At 43.2% G+C, this 21,194-nt stretch overlaps 1 protein-coding gene across 3 annotated transcripts in view; it reads left to right on the top strand.

Moving 5' to 3' along the window:
- The first annotated feature begins 7,996 nt into the window (after nt 1-7,996).
- LOC124012386 (zinc finger protein 205-like) overlaps nt 7,997-21,194 on the top strand; it is a 303,385-nt gene continuing 290,187 nt past the window's right edge. For 2 of the 3 annotated variants that reach the window (XM_046325958.1, XM_046325956.1), the window contains exons 1-2: nt 7,997-8,499; nt 15,036-15,166. In XM_046325958.1, the coding sequence (XP_046181914.1) occupies nt 8,205-8,499; nt 15,036-15,166 (426 nt within the window). In that variant the 5' untranslated portion in view covers nt 7,997-8,204. Of the gene's footprint in view, nt 8,500-15,035; nt 15,167-15,368; nt 15,552-19,635; nt 19,801-20,179; nt 20,292-21,194 lie in introns of all 3 variants that reach the window. The other variant, XM_046325957.1, reaches the window with a different exon arrangement.

Here is a 21,194-nt window from a genome sequence, read left to right as displayed (position 1 = left end):
CTTTTGAGACTCTCTCTAAAATCAAATTTTATTTGTCACATACACATGGTTAGCAGATGTTAATGCGAGTGTAGCGAAATGCTTGTGCTTCTAGTTCCGACAATGCAGTAATAACCAACAAGTAATCTAACTAACAATTCCTAAACTACTGTATTATACACAGTGTGAGGGGATAAAGAATGTGTACATAAGGATATATGAATGAGTGATGGTACAGAGCAGCATAGGCAAGATACAGTAGATGGTATTGAGTACAGTATATACATATGAGATGAGTATGTAAACAAAGTGGCATAGTTAAAGTGGCTAGTGATACATGTATTACATAAGGATGCAGTCGATGATATAGAGTACTGTATATACGTATGCATATGAGATGAATAATGTAGGGTAAGTAACATTATATAAGGTAGCATTGTTTAAAGTGGCTAGTGATATATTACATCAATTCCCATTATTAAAGTGGCTGGAGTTGAGTCAGTGTCAGTGTGTTAGTAGCAGCCACTCAATGTTAGTGGTGGCTGTTTAACAGTCTGATGGCCTTGAGATAGAAGCTGTTTTTCAGTCTCTCGGTCCCAGCTTTTATGCACCTGTACTGACCCCGCCTTCTGGATGATAGCGGGGTGAACAGGCAGTGGCTCGGGTGGTTGATGTCCTTGATGATCTTTATGGCCTTCCTGTAACATCGGGTGGTGTAGGTGTCCTGGAGGGCAGGTAGTTTGCCCCCGGTGATGCGTTGTGCAGACCTCACTACCCTCTGGAGAGCCTTATGGTTGAGGGCGGAGCAGTTGCCGTACCAGGCGGTGATGCTCTCGATTGTGCATCTGTAGAAGTTTGTGTGCTTTTGGTGACAAGCCGAACTTCTTCAGCTTCCTGAGGTTGAAGAGGCGCTGCTGCGCCTTCTTCACGATGCTGTCTGTGTGAGTGGACCAATTCAGTTTGTCTGTGATGTGTATGCCGAGGAACTTAACTTGCTACCCTCTCCACTACTGTTCCATCGATGTGGATAGGGGGGTGTTCCCTCTGCTGTTTCCTGAAGTCCACAATCATCTCCTTAGTTTTGTTGACGTTAAGTGTGAGGTTATTTTCCTGACACCACACTCCAAGGGCCCTCACCTCCTCCCTGTAGGCCGTCTCGTCGTTGTTGGTAATCAAGCCTACCACTGTTGTGTCGTCTGCAAACTTGATGATTGAGTTGGAGGCGTGCGTGGCCACGCAGTCGTGGGTGAACAGGGAGTACAGGAGAGGGCTCAGAACGCACCCTTGTGGGGCCCCAGTGTTGAGGATCAGCGGGGAGGAGATGTTGTTACCTACCCTCACCACCTGGGGGCGGCCCGTCAGGAAGTCCAGTACCCAGTTGCACAGGGCGGGGTCGAGACCCAGGGTCTCGAGCTTGATGACGAGCTTGGAGGGTACTATGGTGTTGAATGCCGAGCTGTAGTCAATGAACAGCATTCTCACATAGGTATTCCTCTTGTCCAGATGGGTTAGGGCAGTGTGCAGTGTGATCACATCTGATCTCACCCTATTCTGCACACATCAGACAGTGCTTTATAACCAATATACACTTACTAAATATACTTGTACATACCCACACAATAACAAACACCTACTGTACATGTCAAAATAGTTTCATCAGGTTTGTCTAATGATGACTAAAAGCAACTTTTTTTACCCACAACATAATTTTATGTCCACCATGATGGGTTTAACAACAATGAAGTCATTCTGTAACTACAGTACAGGACTGAAACATAGTGGGGATGGGTAAACAAAGTGTGTTTATCTGTGTGTGTGTGTGTGTGTGTGTGTACCTGAGGGAGTGTATGTCTAATCTATCACCTGTCTCTTCCAGGAGGAGGGTCCAGAGGTGCTGCTGGTGAAGGAGGAGGGGGGTGAGGACGGTCTTGGGAACCATGGTCATGGAGGACAACCAGACTACACTTCCTGAACCCACAGAGGAACCAGTTGAGCAGCACAGGACCACATACAGTCTCACTGAGGTGAGCCCACTACTGTCTGAATAGTTTTAGGTCAGGGCCTGTATACACAAAGCCTCTCCAAAGTAGGAGTGCTGATTTAGGATCAGTTTTGCCTTTTAAATCATAATGAATAAGATTATATGGAAAGATATTTGATCTCCACGTTTGCATAGTATCAAATAAACTAGCATGTTTACATAGTACTCAGCAATCCCTCATTGCCCAACCAGAAGATGCTCCATAGCAGGGTGCTCATATCAGATTTCTTGATCCAACATCCTCTCACTCTGTATCTCTTACAGTCAGTAGACATGGAGGATGGGAAGATTGCTCTGTGGCTAGTCAAAGAGGAGACTATAGAAGACGGACCAGAGAGTATTGACCTGCTGAGTGGACTAAAGATGGGGGAGCAAGGTAAGGGAGAAATACATGTAGCCCACATACAGTAATATATCTTCAATGAGATTAGTGATAAGCCTGGCTATTATTTTTCTTCATTCATAAAATGACATTGACATAATATACAACTTAAAGTATGTTTAAAAACAAAAACACTCAATGTATGAACTTGACCAGATAATTGACACAAAAAAAAAAAAAAAAAGTTCTACACCATGTTTTTAAGTCTATTTTCTAACCTCTTCCTGCAAGTGGTTGGCTGGAGGATAACAGAGGAGAATGGGCAGACTTCTTGGATTCCCAGACTTGTGCAACGAAGGCCCCTGGGGATTTGTATTTATTTATTTTTATTTCACCTTTATTTAACCAGGTAGGCCAGTTGAGAACAAGTTCTCATTTACAACTGCGTCCTGGCCAAGATAAAGAAAATCAGTGCGACAGAAGAAACCACAGACTTACACATAAACAAATGTGCAGTCAATAACACAAAAGAAAAATAGAAAAATCTATGTACAGTGAGTGCAAATGTAGAAGATTAGGGAGGTAGGCAATAAATAGGCCCTATATGTGAAAATAATTACAATTTAGCATTAATACTGGAGTGATAGATGTGCAGATGATGATGTGCAGATGATGATGTGCAAGCAGAGATACTGGGGTGCAAAAGAGCAAGAGGGTAATACTATGGGGATGAGGTAGTCGGGTGTGCTATTTACAGATTGGCTGTGTACAGGTACAGTGATCGGTAAGCTGCTCAGACAGCTGATGCTTAAAATTAGAGAGGGAAATATAAGACTCCAGCTTCAGAGATTTTTGATGACATCACCAAGCAGGCCAGGACCATAAGCGACATAGATGAAAACAACACTGTTAACCAGAAACAGACAGTCAAAACAACAACCAAACTTAGTCTTCATGACAACAGACTGCCTGAGACCAGGGCGATGCGTAGATGTGGTCTGCGGGGACGGGGAGGTGTCCATATGACAACAGACAGAGACTTGGCTTGTGATTCCCCGGTCCTGCCCCTATAGTCCTTATTCAGAGAGACTGATGACGCCTCAGGTTAACCCCCTAACAGGTGCTGCCTTCAGCCTGCCTTCTATAGGATCTATCAACTGGAACATGGACCCTGTTACAACAGACACTCCCTGGCCTTCATCCTCCTCACACTCTCCTTCTGTTAAACCAGACCTCAGACAATGCCAGTGCCTCAGCACTAAATGGCAACACAAGCCCATAGACAAATGACAGTAATAGTAACGCTATCAGCAGATCTGGTGGCAAAGAGAAGAGCTTCCCGTGTTCATTCTGTGGGAAAGTCTTCAGTTTCCCCAAATAGGTGGATATCCACCAGAAAATATTTCGGCTGCCACATGTGAGAAGATGATCTCCCACCAGCACCAGCTGAAGATGCACCTGAAAGTCCATTAGGGAGAGAGGTCGTTGCCTGTATAGACAGTGGGAGGAGGTTCTCAGAGAGGAACCTCCTCAGGATACACCAGCAGAAAATGCACACAGCCCATGTATAGTGATATGTAATGTAGTACTTGTTAGTTTGTAGTTAATTCTGTTGGTTTGGGATGCAGTGGGGAACTGGATGAGGTGAACTGAGGAAAGAATGAGTATGATGAGGCAGAGTAGATGATATGGGGATGGATGGTGTCTGTAAAAATGCTTCACTGATGAAAAGTGACAATCTTGTCCAGTTGTTTGATGCTGGTGTTTTATAATGAGGAAATGAGTGCCTATGTTTACTTGACATTAAGTAGTGTTTAATGTAATGACAGTGTTATAAATGTACATTTTATCAAAAGTGAGGGTACCAGGTTTACAGAAAAGGTCAAGTGTTACCATAGTGAGAAGTTATTCTACGTATTGACTTGTGCAATAAAAGTCCTGTACTTCATGTTATGTGAGTGTTGTGAAACGGCTAGTTTAGTTAGCGGTGCGCACTAAATAGCGTTTCAATCGGTGACGCCACTTTCTCTGAGACCTTGAAGTAGTAGTTCCCCTTGCTCTGCAAGGGCCGCGGCTTTTGTGGAGCGATGGGTAAGATGCTTTGTGGGTGACGTGTTGATGAGTGCAGAGGGTCCTTGGTTCGCGCCCGGGTATGGGCGAGGGGACGGTCTAAAGTTATACTGTTACATTGATGCTGTTGACCCGGATCACTGGTTGCTGCGGAAAAGGGGGGTGAGTGTAACGGATGTAAAACGGCTAGTTTAGTTTGCGGTGCGCGCTAAATAGCGTTTCAATCGGTGACCTCACTTTCTCTGAGAGCTTGAAGTAGTTCCCCTTGCTCTGCAAGGGCCGCGGCTTTTGTGGATGACTGTTGTTGATGTGTGCAGAGGGTCCCCGGTTCGCGCCCGGGTATGGGCGAGGGGACGGTCTAAAGTTATACTGTTACATGAGCATATGACCATTTTGTTAAAATACATTTTTTCCTTATCTCAGTCGAACCAAAACATACTTCATTTTTGAGTCAACACATTGCCATTATTTTTTATGAACTCCAACGACTATTGTTGGGTACTTGAATCAGTGTTAGAGATGGGCTTGACTGGTTAATGTTTTATAATATGTTGTTTCTGTGTGTACAGCAGAGTTTCTTATATAAACCTTTTATATGCTTTTCTGTTCACAGTCTGCAGTCCATGAAGACCTGCTGATATCTGGTGTTGCTGGCGGGAGAGACTGGACCTCTGAAGCGGCTGGTCACAAACCCTGGCCCCAGATCAGGACCCTGGATCAGAAACCGTCCCTCTTCCTTCCTAAGTCAGAACCAGGACCGAACGAGGGACAGAGACTCCACCAACACACAGAACACAACCAGTGGACAGGTGGACTGAACAACCTCAGTCCTGGTGGTCATCAGAGAGACTGTGGCCCCACCCTGGGCTTCAGCCTTCACAGAGACTGGTGGTAGTCTATCAGCAAGTCTGTCTTCTCCGACAGGGTCTTGTTTAATGCCTGGTGACTGGGTTCATAGAAAGTCTGAGGCTGGACCTATGTCTAGCCTTCCTCAGTTACCTCCTGGTTACCCCACCAATACAGACATGGTCAGGTTGCACGTTCACCAGAAGAGTTACATAGCACACAATCCAAACAACATCCAGTCAAGGAGAGGCCTCAGACTAACCACCTGAACCACCTCTGGTGTTATTGGGTCACAACGTGGGAGGCTGAGCATTAGGACGGACGCCGACAAGCCGTATGCCTGCCCCATATGTGGAAAGCGCTTCGCTGAGGTGAACTATGTGAAGGACCACCAGACTGTTCACACCAAGGACGGGCCCTTCAATTGTAAGCTGTGTTAAGGCGTCTGCATGCTTCCCAGCCAAAACCGTTTGGAAGAGTTTGTGCATATATTATGAGGCAAGCCGAAGTCTACGCCCCTTTGTCAGTTACTGGTCAACAGTAGAGATTCTTCAGTAAAGTCTTTGTCATTCAATGAGAGACGACTAGTTGTGCACATTTTTACATTGAGATATACAGCACCAAACATCTTAGTTAGCTGTGAAATTGCGCAACTAAAATCTCGGCAAAAGCGTCCAATTTAATGACAGATTTCTTGAGTTATCTTAGATTAACACAGACTATTTTGAGGAAGTGTAGACTGGCTACAACGTCTCAAAATGGACAAACTGTACTATTGCTGTTTTTTTTCAAGCTAAGGTCTTAAGGGAGTATGCGAGCACACTTGTTCGGTTAGGCGCCACGCGAACTGAAGAATGCTGACGCCTTTACAAGAGCTTCTCCTTCGGGAGTAACCTTATCTGACACAGGAGTGTCCAATGGGGAGACATTGTAGCACTGTGGCTTGGGATGTACACAGGGGTTTTCTGGGAACCATACTTTAGCTCACATTATTATAGTTATCATATGAAGTGTCTTGGGGTAAGAGGGTAATTAACCACATACCCCTCATTAACCCTTATTTACCTTACTGAGGTCATTTAGATGGAATAAAGTAAATATATTATTTTGTACTGTATTCTTGCCAACACACTGTTCTAATCAAATCTGCTCTGAGCTTGAAAAGTGGTGATCAAAGGAGATTTGATGTAACGTAATAAGATGTACCGTAATTCAAAGAACAGTGTGCAATACCTTTTTCATTGAACCACACCCTTGAGTTATGACGCCAACAAATAAAATGCTTTGTCTTCAGTGTAATTACATGTACCTCTCCTGAAAACCCTGAACAGTCGACAGATGAACTCTCAGAAATTGAAGGAAAGTGAATAGGAATTATCAGGAAAATGCCCAAAGATGAATTAGGCCCAGTGGGAGTACAATTTGTGGAGAGCATGCTAGAGGATACAGAGACTTCCAGTCATCGTGCTAAAGCTAGTTATCATTGACTTGAAAAACTATGGTATCCACTAGTTCATCTGACTCTGGGGAAGTAGTATCCTGAAGTATCCCTTTAATTGTACTGCACAGATGTAATGGAAATCCCTGAAGATTGAATAGGTAGTAGCAGCAAAGAAGTTTCAAATGTACTTTTTGGGTCACCAGCCACTATGGCAGGTAGAGAGAAAAAAACTACCAACCACTCAGATATTAAGTCAAAATAGTTTAGTGCCATAATGACATACTAAAAACGGATGACCGTGCTTTGTAATGTTTCTAAAACAAGAAATGTATTAGTAAGAAGTAATGTAGTATATTGCTCAATTTAATTTAAAAAAATGTGTGACTTAAGTCTTAACCAAAATATCAGCTGAGACAAAATATTCAGCTACCTCTTTAATGTTGGGAGGTTACTGTGGTAATGGTCTGAGATTTAGGATCTGACTAGGGCGTCTCTTCGCTATCAGTTCAAGCAGCAGACTCTAACGTTGAAAAACAACCGAGTTTATGAACAAAACGATGTAAACTGCCAAGAACACGAGGACAAAGTCTCACTTTGTGGACTTTAGAGTAAATTAGATCAATTTTTATGCCTGTGGATTGCGCCTCCAAAAATGAATCTATTTTAGCGCACAGCTCTCCTGCCAGGAAGTGTTGCGTCTTGATGTGGGATGTAGGATTCGTATTTATTTGTGCGATTAACATCTATGACACAAAACAGCAGAAATACTTTGAACCGCTACTGCAGCATTTTTCTATAATAAATCGCCCCTCGCACATATGCTCATACTTCTTACTATTTTTATTAGCAAATGTAATGCTCGCAACGTGGCTGGTAAAATAAGACATTCTTACCTAAATCTATTTTTTATACTTTGCCTAACATCAATATTTGTGATTTTTTAAGCACTTATGTAATTTTTAAAAAGCACAAAGGCTTCATAATTCATAAAGGTCATGTTAACTAACTGATATTACCTCAGAGAACAAAACCTCATAAGCCTTTCCCCATAGGAATGGCTGAATGAACCAGAGGTAATTCGTTCCGTTTTTTAGGACTACCAGCTGGCGAGCTCTACACATCGAGTTATAATGGGGGCGCTCTAATATGGAATAAACGGTGGTGCAATTGCTTCGACTCGACCCCAACTTTTCCCCCCTTTTATTTATTTTTTGTTGTACAAATGTGCAATGCACTTTCCGAACTGTGAAAGGCAGCAATACGCAACAAAGCGTATAGTCTGCCGGAAAACCACACGAAGAAGTAGTAGACGGAAGTGAACAGTGACCAAGAACGCTTTCCACGTTAGTGTTTCTTTTGTTATTTAGACATTTATTGACACCTTGGAACTCAAAATATGATTAATTTAACTGCACAGCATCACTTTATGTACCCCGGGTAGTGTTTAATTAGCGTTGAAGACAGGACTTGGTTGATATAGGTGATATAGTTAACGCTAGCTAACAATGGCTACCTGTAACTCTAATGTTATGGTTTTTCACACTCAAATGGCCTCCATCATGGAGGTGCTAGCAAATGCAGCCGTTGCAGAAATCTGTAAACTCGTAGATGACGACTATGCAGTGTTTCGTTTGGAAATGACTCAAAGCCAGAAAGAAAACAGGACATTGCGGAGGAAACTACAGCTACTTGAACTGAAGGTGACACGGGAGCGCGCAGAGAGGACAACGCGAGAGCGCGCCCTAGCTAGTCGTCCCAGTAGTGTCAAGACCCTCGACCGATACAGAGGAATGGCAAGAGGTACATTTAGCAGAAGGCAGAGGCTGTGGGGCATGTCGTCCCGTTCCCCTCTGCGCATGTGTTCAGATGTCAGAGTTGGGTCTTGGTTAGTTTTTGGATAGTGTGCCAAACTTCCCCTGATTACTTAGCTAGCTGCCGTGCATTTCTTTCCATGTTACGTTTATTTTACCAGGCAGGTCAATTAATAACAAATACTTCTTGCAGCAAGACAATATTCTAACCAGATTGTTATTTACTGAATTTCCTATTGTCATGCTCAATTAAAATAATGTGATGCATGGAACATGATCAATAAATAGTATGTCAAGAATTTATTAGAAGTGTTACGCAGCGCTCCCCCAGATAGCATATGAAAGAGTCAGCATTGAGCTAATTTTAACATGCAGCTGGCCAAGAACAGAGCATCACATTTAGCTCTCCACTGTAATCAGAGGGCTAATTTCAATACTCTTGTCTAAGAGTTGAGGAGAGACCGACTGCATCGCTTCTCGTTTTAATAAGAAACAATGTGTTAAATTCCAAATAGCTTGCATAGTCAACTTACACACAGCACTGACACAGACCCCACCAAGCCGCACTGCTTCTTGACACACTGCTCACTTAACCTGGAAGACAGCCGCACCAATATGTCGGAGGAAACACCGTACAGCTGGCGACCTGAAGTCAGCATGCATGCGCCCGGCCTCAAGGAGTCTCTAGCGCGCGATGGGACAAGGACATCCCAGCCGGCCAAACCCACCCCTAACCCGGACGACGCAAGGACAATTGTGCGCCATCTCATGGTTCTCCCGGTTGCGGCTGGCTGCAACACAGCCTGGGATCGAACCCGGATCTGGAGTGAACTCTCTAGCACTGCGATGCAATGCCTTAAACCTCCGTGCCACTTGGGAGGCCCCAGAAATAGCTTTTGATTTTTATAATATAGCCTATATGTGGTGTTCAATGCAAGCCTACATATACAGTTGAAGTCGGAAGTTTACATACAATTTAGCCAAATACATTTAAACTCACTTTCACAATTCCTGACATTTAATCCCAGTAAAAATTCCCTGTCTTAGGTCAGTTAGGATCACCACTTTATTTTAAGACTGAAATGTCAGAATAATTGCAGAGCGAATGATTTATTTCAGCTTTTATTTATTTCGTCACATTCCCAGTGGGTCAGAAGTTTACATACCATCAATTAGTATTTGGTAGCATTACCTTTAAATGATTTAACTTGAGTCAAACGTTTCGGGTAGCCTTCCACAATAAGTTGGGTGAATTTTGGCCCATTCCTCCTGACAGAGCTGGTGTAACTGAGTCAGGTTTGTAGGCTTCCTTGCTCACATACACTTTCTCAGTTCTGCCCACAAATTGTCTATAGGATTGAGGTCAGGGCTTTGTGATGGCCACTCCAATACCTTGCCTGTTGTCCTTAAGCCATTTTGCCACAACTTTGGAAGTATGCTTGGGGTCATTGTCCATTTGGAAGACCCATCTGTGACAAAGCTTTAACTTCCTGACTGATGTCTTGAGATGTTGCTTCAATATATCCACATCATTTTCCTACCTCATGATGCCATCTATTTTGTGAAGTGCACCAGTTCCTCCTGCAGCAAAGCACCCCCACAACATGATGCTGCCACCCCCGTGCTTCACGGTTGGGATGGTGTTCTTCGGCTTGCAAGCCTCTGCCCCTTTATCCTCCAAACATAACGATGCAAACTGTAGTCTGGCTTTTTTATAGCGGTTTGCAGCAGTGGCTTCTTCCTTGTTGAGCGGCCTTTCAGGTTACATCGATATAGGAGTCATTTTACTGTGGATATCAATATTTTTTTTAACCTATTTCCTCCAGCATCTTCATAAGGCCTTTTGCTGTTGTTCTGGGATTGATTTGCACTTTTCGCACCAAAGTACGTTCATCTCTAGGAGACAGGGATTCACATCAATGCGCTATGTAGATATCAATAAAAAGTCATATACGTATCGCCGTAGACTACACCACTGCTGTCATCCTTACCTTCAAGTTGGATAATCTTTGGATGCCGACAGCAGTCGCACCATTGGAAGCCTACAAAAGCCTATTTCTACTCTTTTCCCAGGATCCATCAAACACATTTGGTGTGTCATCATAGTGGTCTCTGATTTGTGGTCAGACTCACTCAGGTGCAACAAACTTAAAAACTTGCGACTTTATCAATGCTGATTTGAATGTCATTGAGAAAACAGGAATGCAATTTTTTATCTCGCAAACATCCTTTTGAATTTAAAAGTAATCCTCGAAGTATCAAAAGTATCTATTCTGATTACAATATTTTTGCTGGTAATGTAACAGATTAGTTACCGATTTTTGTAATCCCTTCTACTCCGTTGCGCTCTGGCTCTGCCTACAAAAAAATCACAAACTCAGTCTTGTAAAGTTAGATTTGTTTTGGTTTGTTGCATTGAAAAGGGGCTGATTTATAATGTTGATTCGATCACAGAAAAAACATTGCATTATATAATGCAAACTAATGGGGTGAACTCGGTGAAGTTAAATCTCTTGGTCTCTGCAGAGGACTGGCATTTCTTCTGAGCAGCAAGTCCTTCGATGAGTTTTAACGGCTGTTGGCAACCAATCAATGTTGCATTACTGCCACCTACTAGACTGAAGTACAACTCCCTTATACAGTGCTTGAATGAATAAATAAATAATAACCCTACCTTCGAACACTACACTCACAAAAAAACACCACCCTACTCCACTATTTAAAACTATTTAGTCCTACCTCAGGCCAACAACCTGAAAGGATGGGACACCACCACTTAACACACCCTGTAACTCTTCTGATGTCAAGTCTCGCACACCCAAATACCTCTGCAGCTGCCACCACAACCTCAATTTTCTGTGACTTATGTTCCATCCGTTCAGTACAGTTGATAACTATAATCTGTTCTATAAATGCTAAAAATCTAATCTTACTGAAACATATTACTTGTTGGCCTATCCCTCTGTACTGGTACATATCTACTACTCACACCACTCCTCTCAGGATCCCTCTCCCTTGACCCATCTTCTTCTACTTTCTTCACTGCCTCAGCATATGACAACTTCTGCACTACTCTAACCCTGGAAACCTCAAACTGCCTCTCTCGCACCGGACATTTCTGATCCCCAGTCCCATGGGCACCCCTACAATTAACACAATGCTACACATTCCTTTGTCTCATGCCCTTCTGCACACTTCTCACACCTAGGAACCTCCCTCCAACACACTGCTGCCACATGCCCAGAGCAGCATTCCTGGAGGAGGTGCGCATCTTAGAGGGAATATTGGTTGTGGGTCCCCTGGAGGTCAGCCCCCGCCAGATAGCATATGAACAGGTTATAAACCATAGAAAATGGGTAGAATTGCAGGAAATGAGCTTGAAATGAGCAAAATGCATAAAATATCCATGAGATTAGCTATAAAACTGCACATTTACCTTGGAGATACAGAGGAGTCTGATATTATTGAAACCCTTGATAACGATGAGAAAAAGGACTGTAAAATAAATTATTCAAATACTGAGCTATAGTGTATGACTTTTTTGGAGGGGGAATTTATCTTATTTTTACCACCATTGGTGGTCTAGTCATCTGACCAAAGCACCACTTCCAATCCAATTTACAATGCTGTTTAGCAAACTCCAGGTTTTTACATTTTTTGGACGACATTAAAATGGTGGGTTTGTAGTTGAAATGAGGATGCACGAGCAGAAAATAACCCCATACCTACTGTGAACAAGGCTGTAGACCATTCCTCCATACAGAATCCTTCCAAAATCTTGATATCCTTTGTCTGCACTTATGGACTGCCTTCTTCAATTCAAACTATGTTTTTAATAGGTTTTAAGTCCAGAGATTGAGATGGCCATTGCAATTAACCATTTCTTTGTGGATTTTGATGTTTGCTTGGGGTTATTGTCTTGCTGGAAGATCCATTTGCTGTCAAGTTTTAGTCTCCTGGCAGAGGCAACCAGGTTTTTGGAAAACATATCCTGATACTGAGTAAAGTTCATTATGCCATTGACCATTACAAGGGCACCAGGACCAGTGGAAGCAAAATAGAGCCATAACATCAAAGATCCACCACCCTATATTACAATGGCAGTTTGAAGTGATGCAATTTTTAAAAATTTAATTTCAATCAGTTCTTTTTCCTGCAGTCTGAACAGCCAAAAAGCACATGGAATCATATATTTCAAGCCATACAAATCTGATTCCTGTCCATGCGAACAGTCAAATCTGATTTATTTTCCCTCAAGTGGTTTTTAGACTTATTTAGCATATCTTGTTGTCTGCTAGCTACTCTGTTGACAGTTTTGACAATAACATGTTGTAGCGAGCTAGCTAGTTGACTGCTGTGACTAGCCAAAAAGGACTCGTTTTGAATGTTGGATCTTTAAGTGTTCTTACACTATGATTTTGAACATTCAAAGCAACTGGGAAAGTCCATAGCAGGCATTGTTGTGACCTTAGCTTGCTACATACAGTGCCTTGCGAAAGTATTCGGCCCCCTTGAACTTTGCGACCTTTTGCCACATTTCAGGCTTCAAACATAAAGATATAAAACTATTTTTTTGTGAAGAATCAACAACAAGTGGGACACAATCAAGAAGTGGAACGACATTTATTGGATATTTCAAACTTTTTTAACAATCAAAAACTGAAAAATTGGGCGTGCAAAATTATTCAGCCCCTTTACTTTCAGTGCAGCAAACTCTATCCAGAAGTTCAGTGAGGATCTCTGAATGATCCAATGTTGACCTAAATGACTAATGATGATAAATACAATCCACCTGTGTGTAATCAAGTCTCCGTATAAATGCACCTGCACTGTGATAGTCTCAGAGGTCCGTTAAAAGCGCAGAGAGCATCATGAAGAACAAGGAACACACCAGGCAGGTCCGAGATACTGTTGTGAAGAAGTTTAAAGCCGGATTTGGATACAAAAAGATTTCCCAAGCTTTAAACATCCCAAGGAGCACTGTGCAAGCGATAATATTGAAATGGAAGGAGTATCAGACCACTGCAAATCTACCAAGACCTGGCCGTCCCTCTGAACTTTCAGCTCATACAAGGAGAAGACTGATCAGAGATGCAGCCAAGAGGCCCATGATCACTCTGGATGAACTGCAGAGATCTACAGCTGAGGTGGGAGACTCTGTCCATAGGACAACAATCAGTCGTATATTGCACAAATCTGGCCTTTATGGAAGAGTGGCAAGAAGAAAGCCATTTCGTAAAGATATCCATAAAAAGTGTTGTTTAAAGTTTGCCACAAGCCAACTGGGAGACACACCAAACATGTGGAAGAAGGTGCTCTGGTCAGATGAAACCAAAATTGAACTTTTTGGCAACAATGCAAAATGTTATGTTTGGCATAAAAGCAACACAGCTCATCACCCTGAACACCCCATCCCCACTGTCAAACATGATGGTGGCAGCATCATGGTTTGGGCCTGCTTTTCTTCAGCAGGGACAGGGAAGATGGTTAAAATTGATGGGAAGATGGATGGAGCCAAATACAGGACCATTCTGGAAGAAAACCTGATGGAGTCTACAAAAGACCTGAGACTGGGACGGAGATTTGTCTTCCAACAAGACAATGATCCAAAACATAAAGCACAATCTACAATGGAATGGTTAAAAAATAAACATATCCAGGTGTTAGAATGGCCAAGTCAAAGTCCAGACCTGAATCCAATCGAGAATCTGTGGAAAGAACTGAAAACTGCTGTTCACAAATGCTCTCCATCCAACCTCACTGAGCTCGAGCTGTTTTGCAAGGAGGAATGGGGAAAGAATTCAGTCTCTCGATGTGCAAAACTGATAGAGACATACCCCAAGCGACTTACAGCTGTAATCACAGCAAAAGGTGGGCTACAAAGTATTAACTTAAGGGGGCTGAATAATTTTGCACGCCCAATTTTTCAGTTTTTGATTTGTTAAAAAAGTTTGAAATATCCAATAAATGTCGTTCCACTTCATGATTGTGTCCCACTTGTTGTTGATTCTTCACAACAACAAAAAAACAGTTTTATATCTTTGTTTGAAGCCTGAAATGTGGAAAAAGGTCGCAAGGTTCAAAGGGGCCGAATACTTTTGCAAGGCACTGTAACTTCTGAGTGATAGGAACCATGTGCACCACCACCAATCAGCCTACAGAACTGCGCACACACCCGTCGTTACTATGACAACTGGTGTAGCCACGACAGTAAATGACTGCTGTCTGAATTTGGCCATTTGCAACTTGCTGTTTGGACAGTCAGAGTTCCAAAACAGATTTGAAAACTAAACGGATTTGAGCATTAAGGCCTGCAGTGTGAACAGGGCTTTAGTTCCATGCCCCCTGACATTATCCTCACAAGGTGAGGTATTGAAAGGTATTAAAAACAGGATTGTCAATAATGTGGACCCCTACCCTTTTTGAGAATTGTATTTATTACTTGTTGAACAAAATCTATTTCTCTGAGCAATTGTATTATTATAAAACATAACCACCCATTTTCCCCCCCAATAACTATCTTAGGTGAAGGACATCTCACTGGAGGCCACATGAGCTTTGTGAAGCCTGCAGGACACAAAACATGGAGAGATGACCAACCCATACCTATAGATGAGAGGAGTGGAACCTCAAACCAGCATGTTATTGTGATCGAGGTTAGTGTCATAGTGTAACATAAACAATGACAGTACATCAAATGTGGCCTGTTTTATTTCAGAAAGGCTCCTCTTAGCTATTCACTTGCGTACATGTACATCCTGATGTATCTGCCATAGGGGAGCTTGTGAGACTTCCCTATGACATTGTTATCCAATTCAACTCATGTACCTGTAATAACCTCCTCTCTTCATGTGTCAGTCTGCAGATGCAGAGGCTGCAGGTCCTGGAGGATCGTCTTTGGTCAAGCAGGAAAGGACTGAAAGAGAGCACCGTCGACACAGCAGAGACATCCAGAATGTGGCGGCTGGAGTGGCGCCCCCTCTAGCCACGGAGGACCTCGTCACCGCGCCCCAGCCCATGGCCCTATGCAGCATCACGGAGGTCAGTGGAACGCTGAATGCCGTCCTCAAGTCAGAGAAAGACACCGAGACTTTAATTGTAACACAAAGGTTCTTACGCACAGGACCTGACCACAGATCAGACCCAGAGAGACTGGGACCACTGGGCTGTCCTGTACCTGGCTCAGAGTATTTACTTCATGGTAACCCAAGCCTTAGGATGGTTCATTCCCATCGGGACTCAGGTGACACGTTAGAGACTGGCAATGATCTGTCATGTTCTTACACTACAGAGATGGACCCTGGCAACATGCCCTTGGGTTTAGAGACACAGACTGATCTGTCTAGAGGGGACTGGAACCGGTGCAGTAGTAGGGTGTACTCTGAAGGCTGCCTAGATAAGAAAGGGGAGGTTATAGTCGATGAGAGGACTGTCAAAGTGAAGGGCGAGGCTCCTCTGACATGGAATGTAGACGAGACTCGCTTAGGAGATGGACACTCACAGGGCAGAGATTTCTTAGATTACAGGGAAATTTTAGAGACAAATCCAAATATTGCGACCCACTCCCCTTTACACACGTTCAGGGAACGTGACCCAGTGTCCATGTCGATGGGGCCTTTCGATTCACAGAGCCGGGACCTTTTCGAACAGGTTTTGAACTCAAATGACCAAAGGCCCAAGGTTTTGGGAGGTGGAGCAAAATCAGGCGACAGTAAAGAGAAGCAGTTCCTCTGCATGTTCTGTAATGAAGGCTTCAATTGCCCACAGAAGGTAGAGATCCACCAGAGGGTCCACATAGGGGTGAAACCCTTCAGCTGTGTCCAGTGTCACATGCGCTTCACCCAGGCTAGTGACCTGAAGAGGCACCAGAAGGTCCACACAGGGGAGAAACCCTTCAGCTGTGTCCAGTGTCACATGCGCTTCACCCAGGCTGGTGACCTGAAGAGGCACCAGAGGGTCCACACAGGGGAGAAACCCTTCAGCTGTACCCAGTGTCACATGCGCTTCACCCAGGCTGGCAACCTAAAGATGCACCTGAAGGTCCACACGGGAGAAAGGCCATTTGCCTGTACGCACTGTGTGAAAAGGTTCTCAGAGAGAAGATGCCTTAGGATACACCAGCTGAAAAAACATTCCACTCTATAACATAGAAAGTAACTATTCCACTCGATAGCCGGTTTTCATCAAGAATCTCTGTACTTTGCTCCGTTCATATTTCCCTCGATCCTGACTAGTCTCCCAGTCCCTGCCTGCCGCTGAAAAACATCCCCACAGCATGATGCTTCACAGTAGGGATTGTGCCAGGTTTCCTCCAGATGTGACACTTGGCATTCAGGCCAAAGAGTTCAATCTTGGTTTCATCAGACCAGAGAATCTTGTTTCTCATGGTCAGAGTCCTTTAGGTGCCACTTGGCAAACTCGAAGTGAGCTGTCATGTGCCTTTTACTGAGGAGTGGCATCAGTCTGGCCACTCTGCTATAAAAGCCTGATTGGTGGAGTGCTGCGGAGATGGTTGTCCTTCTGGAAGTTTCTCCCACCTCCACAGAGGAACTCTGCTGCTCTGTCACAGCGACCATCGGGTTCATGGTCACCTCCCTGACCTCCACTGTGTTCTTGGGAACCTTCAACACTGCAGACATTTTTTGGTCCCCTTCCCCAGATCTGTGCCTCGACACAATCCTGTCTCGGAGCTCTACGGACAATTTCTTCGACCTCATGGCATGATTTTTGCTTTGACGTACACTGTCAACCGTGGGACCTTTATATAGACCGGTGTGTGCCTTTCCAAATCATGTCTAATCATTTGAATTTACCACAGGTGGACACCAATCAATTTGTAGAAACTTCTCAAGGGTGATCAATGGAAACAGGATGCACCCGAGCTCAATTTTGAGTCTCATAGCAGAGGGTCTGAATTTGCAAACATTCTAAAAACCTGCTTTTGCTTTGACATTATGGGGTGTTGTGTGTAGATTGATGAGGGACGTTTAAAAAAAAAACTTTTAAAATAAGGCTGAAATGTAACAAAACGTTGAGGGATCTGAATACTTTCTGAATGCACTGTATATAAGGCATATATATACTGAACAAAAATATAAATGCAACATGTAAAGTGTTGGTCCCATGTTTCATGAGCTGAAGCTACCAGAACTTTACCATATGCACAAAAAGGTCATTTCTCTCAAATGTGTTTACATCCCTGTTAGTGAGTATTTCTCCTCTGCCAAGATAACCCATCCACCTGACAAGTATGGCATATCAAGAAACTGATTAAACAGCATGATCATTACACAGGTGCACCTTGTACTGGGGACAATAAAAGGTCATTTTAAAATGTGCTGTTTTGTCACACAACACAATGTCACAGATGTCTCAATGCCAGATTAATTTTTTTGTGTGTATTTTACCCCACTTTTTCTCACCAATTTTGATCTAGTCTCATTGCTTCAATTCCCCAACGGACTCAGGAGGCGAAGGTTGAATCATACATCCTCTGAAACATGACCCGCCTAACCGCGCTCCTTAACACCCGCCAGCTTAACCCGGAACCCAGCTGCACCAATGTGTCGGAGGAAACACTGTTCAACTGTCAGCCTGCAGGCACCCGTTCCACCACATGGAGTCGCTAAAGCACGATGAGCCAACTAAAGCCTCCCCGGCCAAACCCTCCCCTAACCCCGACGAAGCTGGGCCAATTGTTCGCCGTCCTATGGGACTCGCGCCGGTTTTGGCACAGCCCGGGAATGAACCCGAGTCTGTAATAGCACCTTTAGCACTTCTATCCAATGCCTTAGACCGCTGCGCCACTCTGGAAGCCCAGATGTCTCAAGTTTTGAGGGCACGTGCAATTGGCATGCTGACTGCAGGAATGTTCACCTGAGCTGTTACCAATTGAATGTTCACTTCACTCCCCATGGCGACAATGGGCTGATGGTATGGGCAGGCATAAGCTACGGCCAACGAACACAATTGCATTTATCGATGGCAATTTGAATGCACCGAGATACCATGATAAGATTCTGAGGCCAATTGTCTTGCCATTCATCTGCCGCCATTTCAGCATGATAATGCACCAGTTTCTCCTTGGCCTGCATACTCACCAGACATGTCAACCATTGAGCATGTTTGGGATGTTCTGGATCGACGTGTACGACAGCGTGTTCCAGTTCCCGCTAATATCCAGCAACTTCGCACAGCCATTGAAGAGCAGTGGGACAACATTCCACAGGCCTCAGTCAACAGCCTGATCAACACTATGTGAAGGAGATCTGTCATGCTGCATGAGGCAAATGGTGGTCACACCAGATACTGACTGGTTTTCTGATCCACACTCTGCTTTTAAAAAAAGATATCTTTGACATTTACATTTACATTTAAGTCATTTAGCAGACGCTCTTATCCAGAGCGACTTACCAACAGATGCATATCTGTATTCCCAGTCATGTGAAATCCATAGATTAGGGCCTAATGAATTTATTTCCTTTGACTGATTTCCTTTTATGAACTGCTGTGTGCATATTTTTGTTCAGTATATAAGTCTAAAATGTCTGTTATATATTGTGTTTGTACTGTGTAGGCTATATGTTCACATGCCTATTTCATTACTTCCATTCAACTGCTTTATTTCTTTCCCAAGACACTTTTAATGAGAAAATTAATGCAGTTTATCAAGTTCATGCAGATTTCTTTGTTGATGTGTGTGATTTTCACATAGTGGATTTAAAACTTGTTTGTTTAATAAATACAAAATGGGACTTTTCATTCTGACTTTCATTGAATCTCTCTTTAGTATACATCACATTTGATATCACCCTATTCTGCATACACCCAACAGTGCTTTATAACCAATATACACTTACTAAATCTACCTACACATACCCACACAATAACAAACACCTACACGTCAACAGGTTTGTCTGACTTATTATAGCTGACTCATTCATCCACATCATCATATTTTTGTACAACATGATGGGTTTAACAGCAATGAAGTCATTCTGTAACTACAGTATAGGACTCAAACGTAGTGGGGATGGGTAAACACTCCATGTTGAAAGTGTTTATCTGTGTGTATGTACCTGAGGTAGTGTATGTCTGTGTAATCTGTATCACCTGTCTCTTCCAGGAGGAGGAGGGTCCAGAGGTGCAGCTGGTGAAGGAGGAGGGGTGTGAGGAGGGTCTGGGGAACCCTGAGGGAACCATGGTCATGGAGGTCAACCAGACTACACCACCTCCTGAACCCACAGAGGAACCAGCTGAGCAGCACAGGACCACATACAGTCTCACTGAGGTGAGCCCACTGAACTACTGTCTTAATGGTGTTAGGTCAGGGTCTGTATCCACAAAGCCACTCCGAGTATTAGTGCGGATCTAGGATCATTTTAGCCTTTTCGATCATACTGAATAAGATTCTATAGACTGGTGGGGACTTGATCCTCGATCAGCAATTCTATTTTGAGACTCTTTATGGATACGGGCCCAGGTCTTGATTAATTTTGTCTTAAGTGTGGAACCATTCCTTACAATTATCAAACCATTAAAGAGTGTAATAGCATTACATTTACATGTTACATAGCAATCCCCCATTGCCCAATCAGAAGATGCTCCATAGTAGGGTGCTAATATCAGATTTCTTGATCCAACATCCTCTCACTCTGTATCTCTTACAGTCAGTAGACATGGAGGATGGGAAGCCTGATCTGCTGCTGGTCAAAGAGGAGACAATAGAGGATGGACCAGAGAGTATTGATCTGCTGAGTGGACTAAAGATGGGGGATCAAGGTAAGGGTGAAATACATATAGCCTACATACAGTAATAGATATTCAATGGGAATAGTGATAAGCCTGGCTATTATTTTTTTCTTCATTCATAAAATGAAATCAATACAAGTTATGTTTACCTTCAAAAGATTCAAGTTGCATATGTCGAATGCACAAGTATAGTGAAATGCTTAACTTGCAAGCCCAACCCAACAGTGCAGTATTCAATATCAAATAGTATAACTAATAAAGAAAAAGTATATAAAAAAAAAAGAGAAATAAGAGAGGAAGCTGTATACAGGGTCAGTGCAGGTACCAAATGTACAATGTAACCGGATACTGGAATATTTGAGGTAGATGCTGTGCCTTCTGTAAGTATTCACAACAGTGGCGGTCAGTGCCAGAGCATGGCCTTAACACCTTATTAGAGCATATTGAATTACTGTCATTCATATTCCATTCATCCAGCACAATGTAACATCGACAGGTTTAGGATACTACATGATACTCAAATTTCCCCTATACCCATCATGAGGTTGCTACAAAAGGTCAAGAGAAAAATGAGTCATTAAGACAGTTGACACATTCAATACTGCCTTGCACACTCTTGCCTGCATCTAGCTGATCTAGGGTGTAGTCATTAGACCTACATTTGCAAATGAGAGTTTCTATTTGCCAAATTTAGTTATGTTTATTCCCGTTTCGTTCCGTTTAAGAAATGCTTTTCAACAGAATCAGCTGAATGAATACACTCCTGATCACCGCAAACACAGTTCACTTTCATAGCAGCCACATACAAAAAGCATAATCATTTGCTCGTTGTATAATTCCTACTCGCATCTATGCGCTCTCCTCCTGTCACCTTTTCCCATGGCTTGTGGACTTTCCAAGCCAAACCGTCATTCCATAACTGCTAACCGCCAC

The sequence above is a fragment of the Oncorhynchus gorbuscha genome, linkage group LG24 (assembly GCF_021184085.1).
Source record: "Oncorhynchus gorbuscha isolate QuinsamMale2020 ecotype Even-year linkage group LG24, OgorEven_v1.0, whole genome shotgun sequence".
NCBI classification, from domain to species: domain Eukaryota; kingdom Metazoa; phylum Chordata; class Actinopteri; order Salmoniformes; family Salmonidae; genus Oncorhynchus; species Oncorhynchus gorbuscha.
The sequence above is the reverse complement of the archived record's forward strand: the minus strand, read 5'-3'. Positions and strand labels throughout refer to the sequence as shown.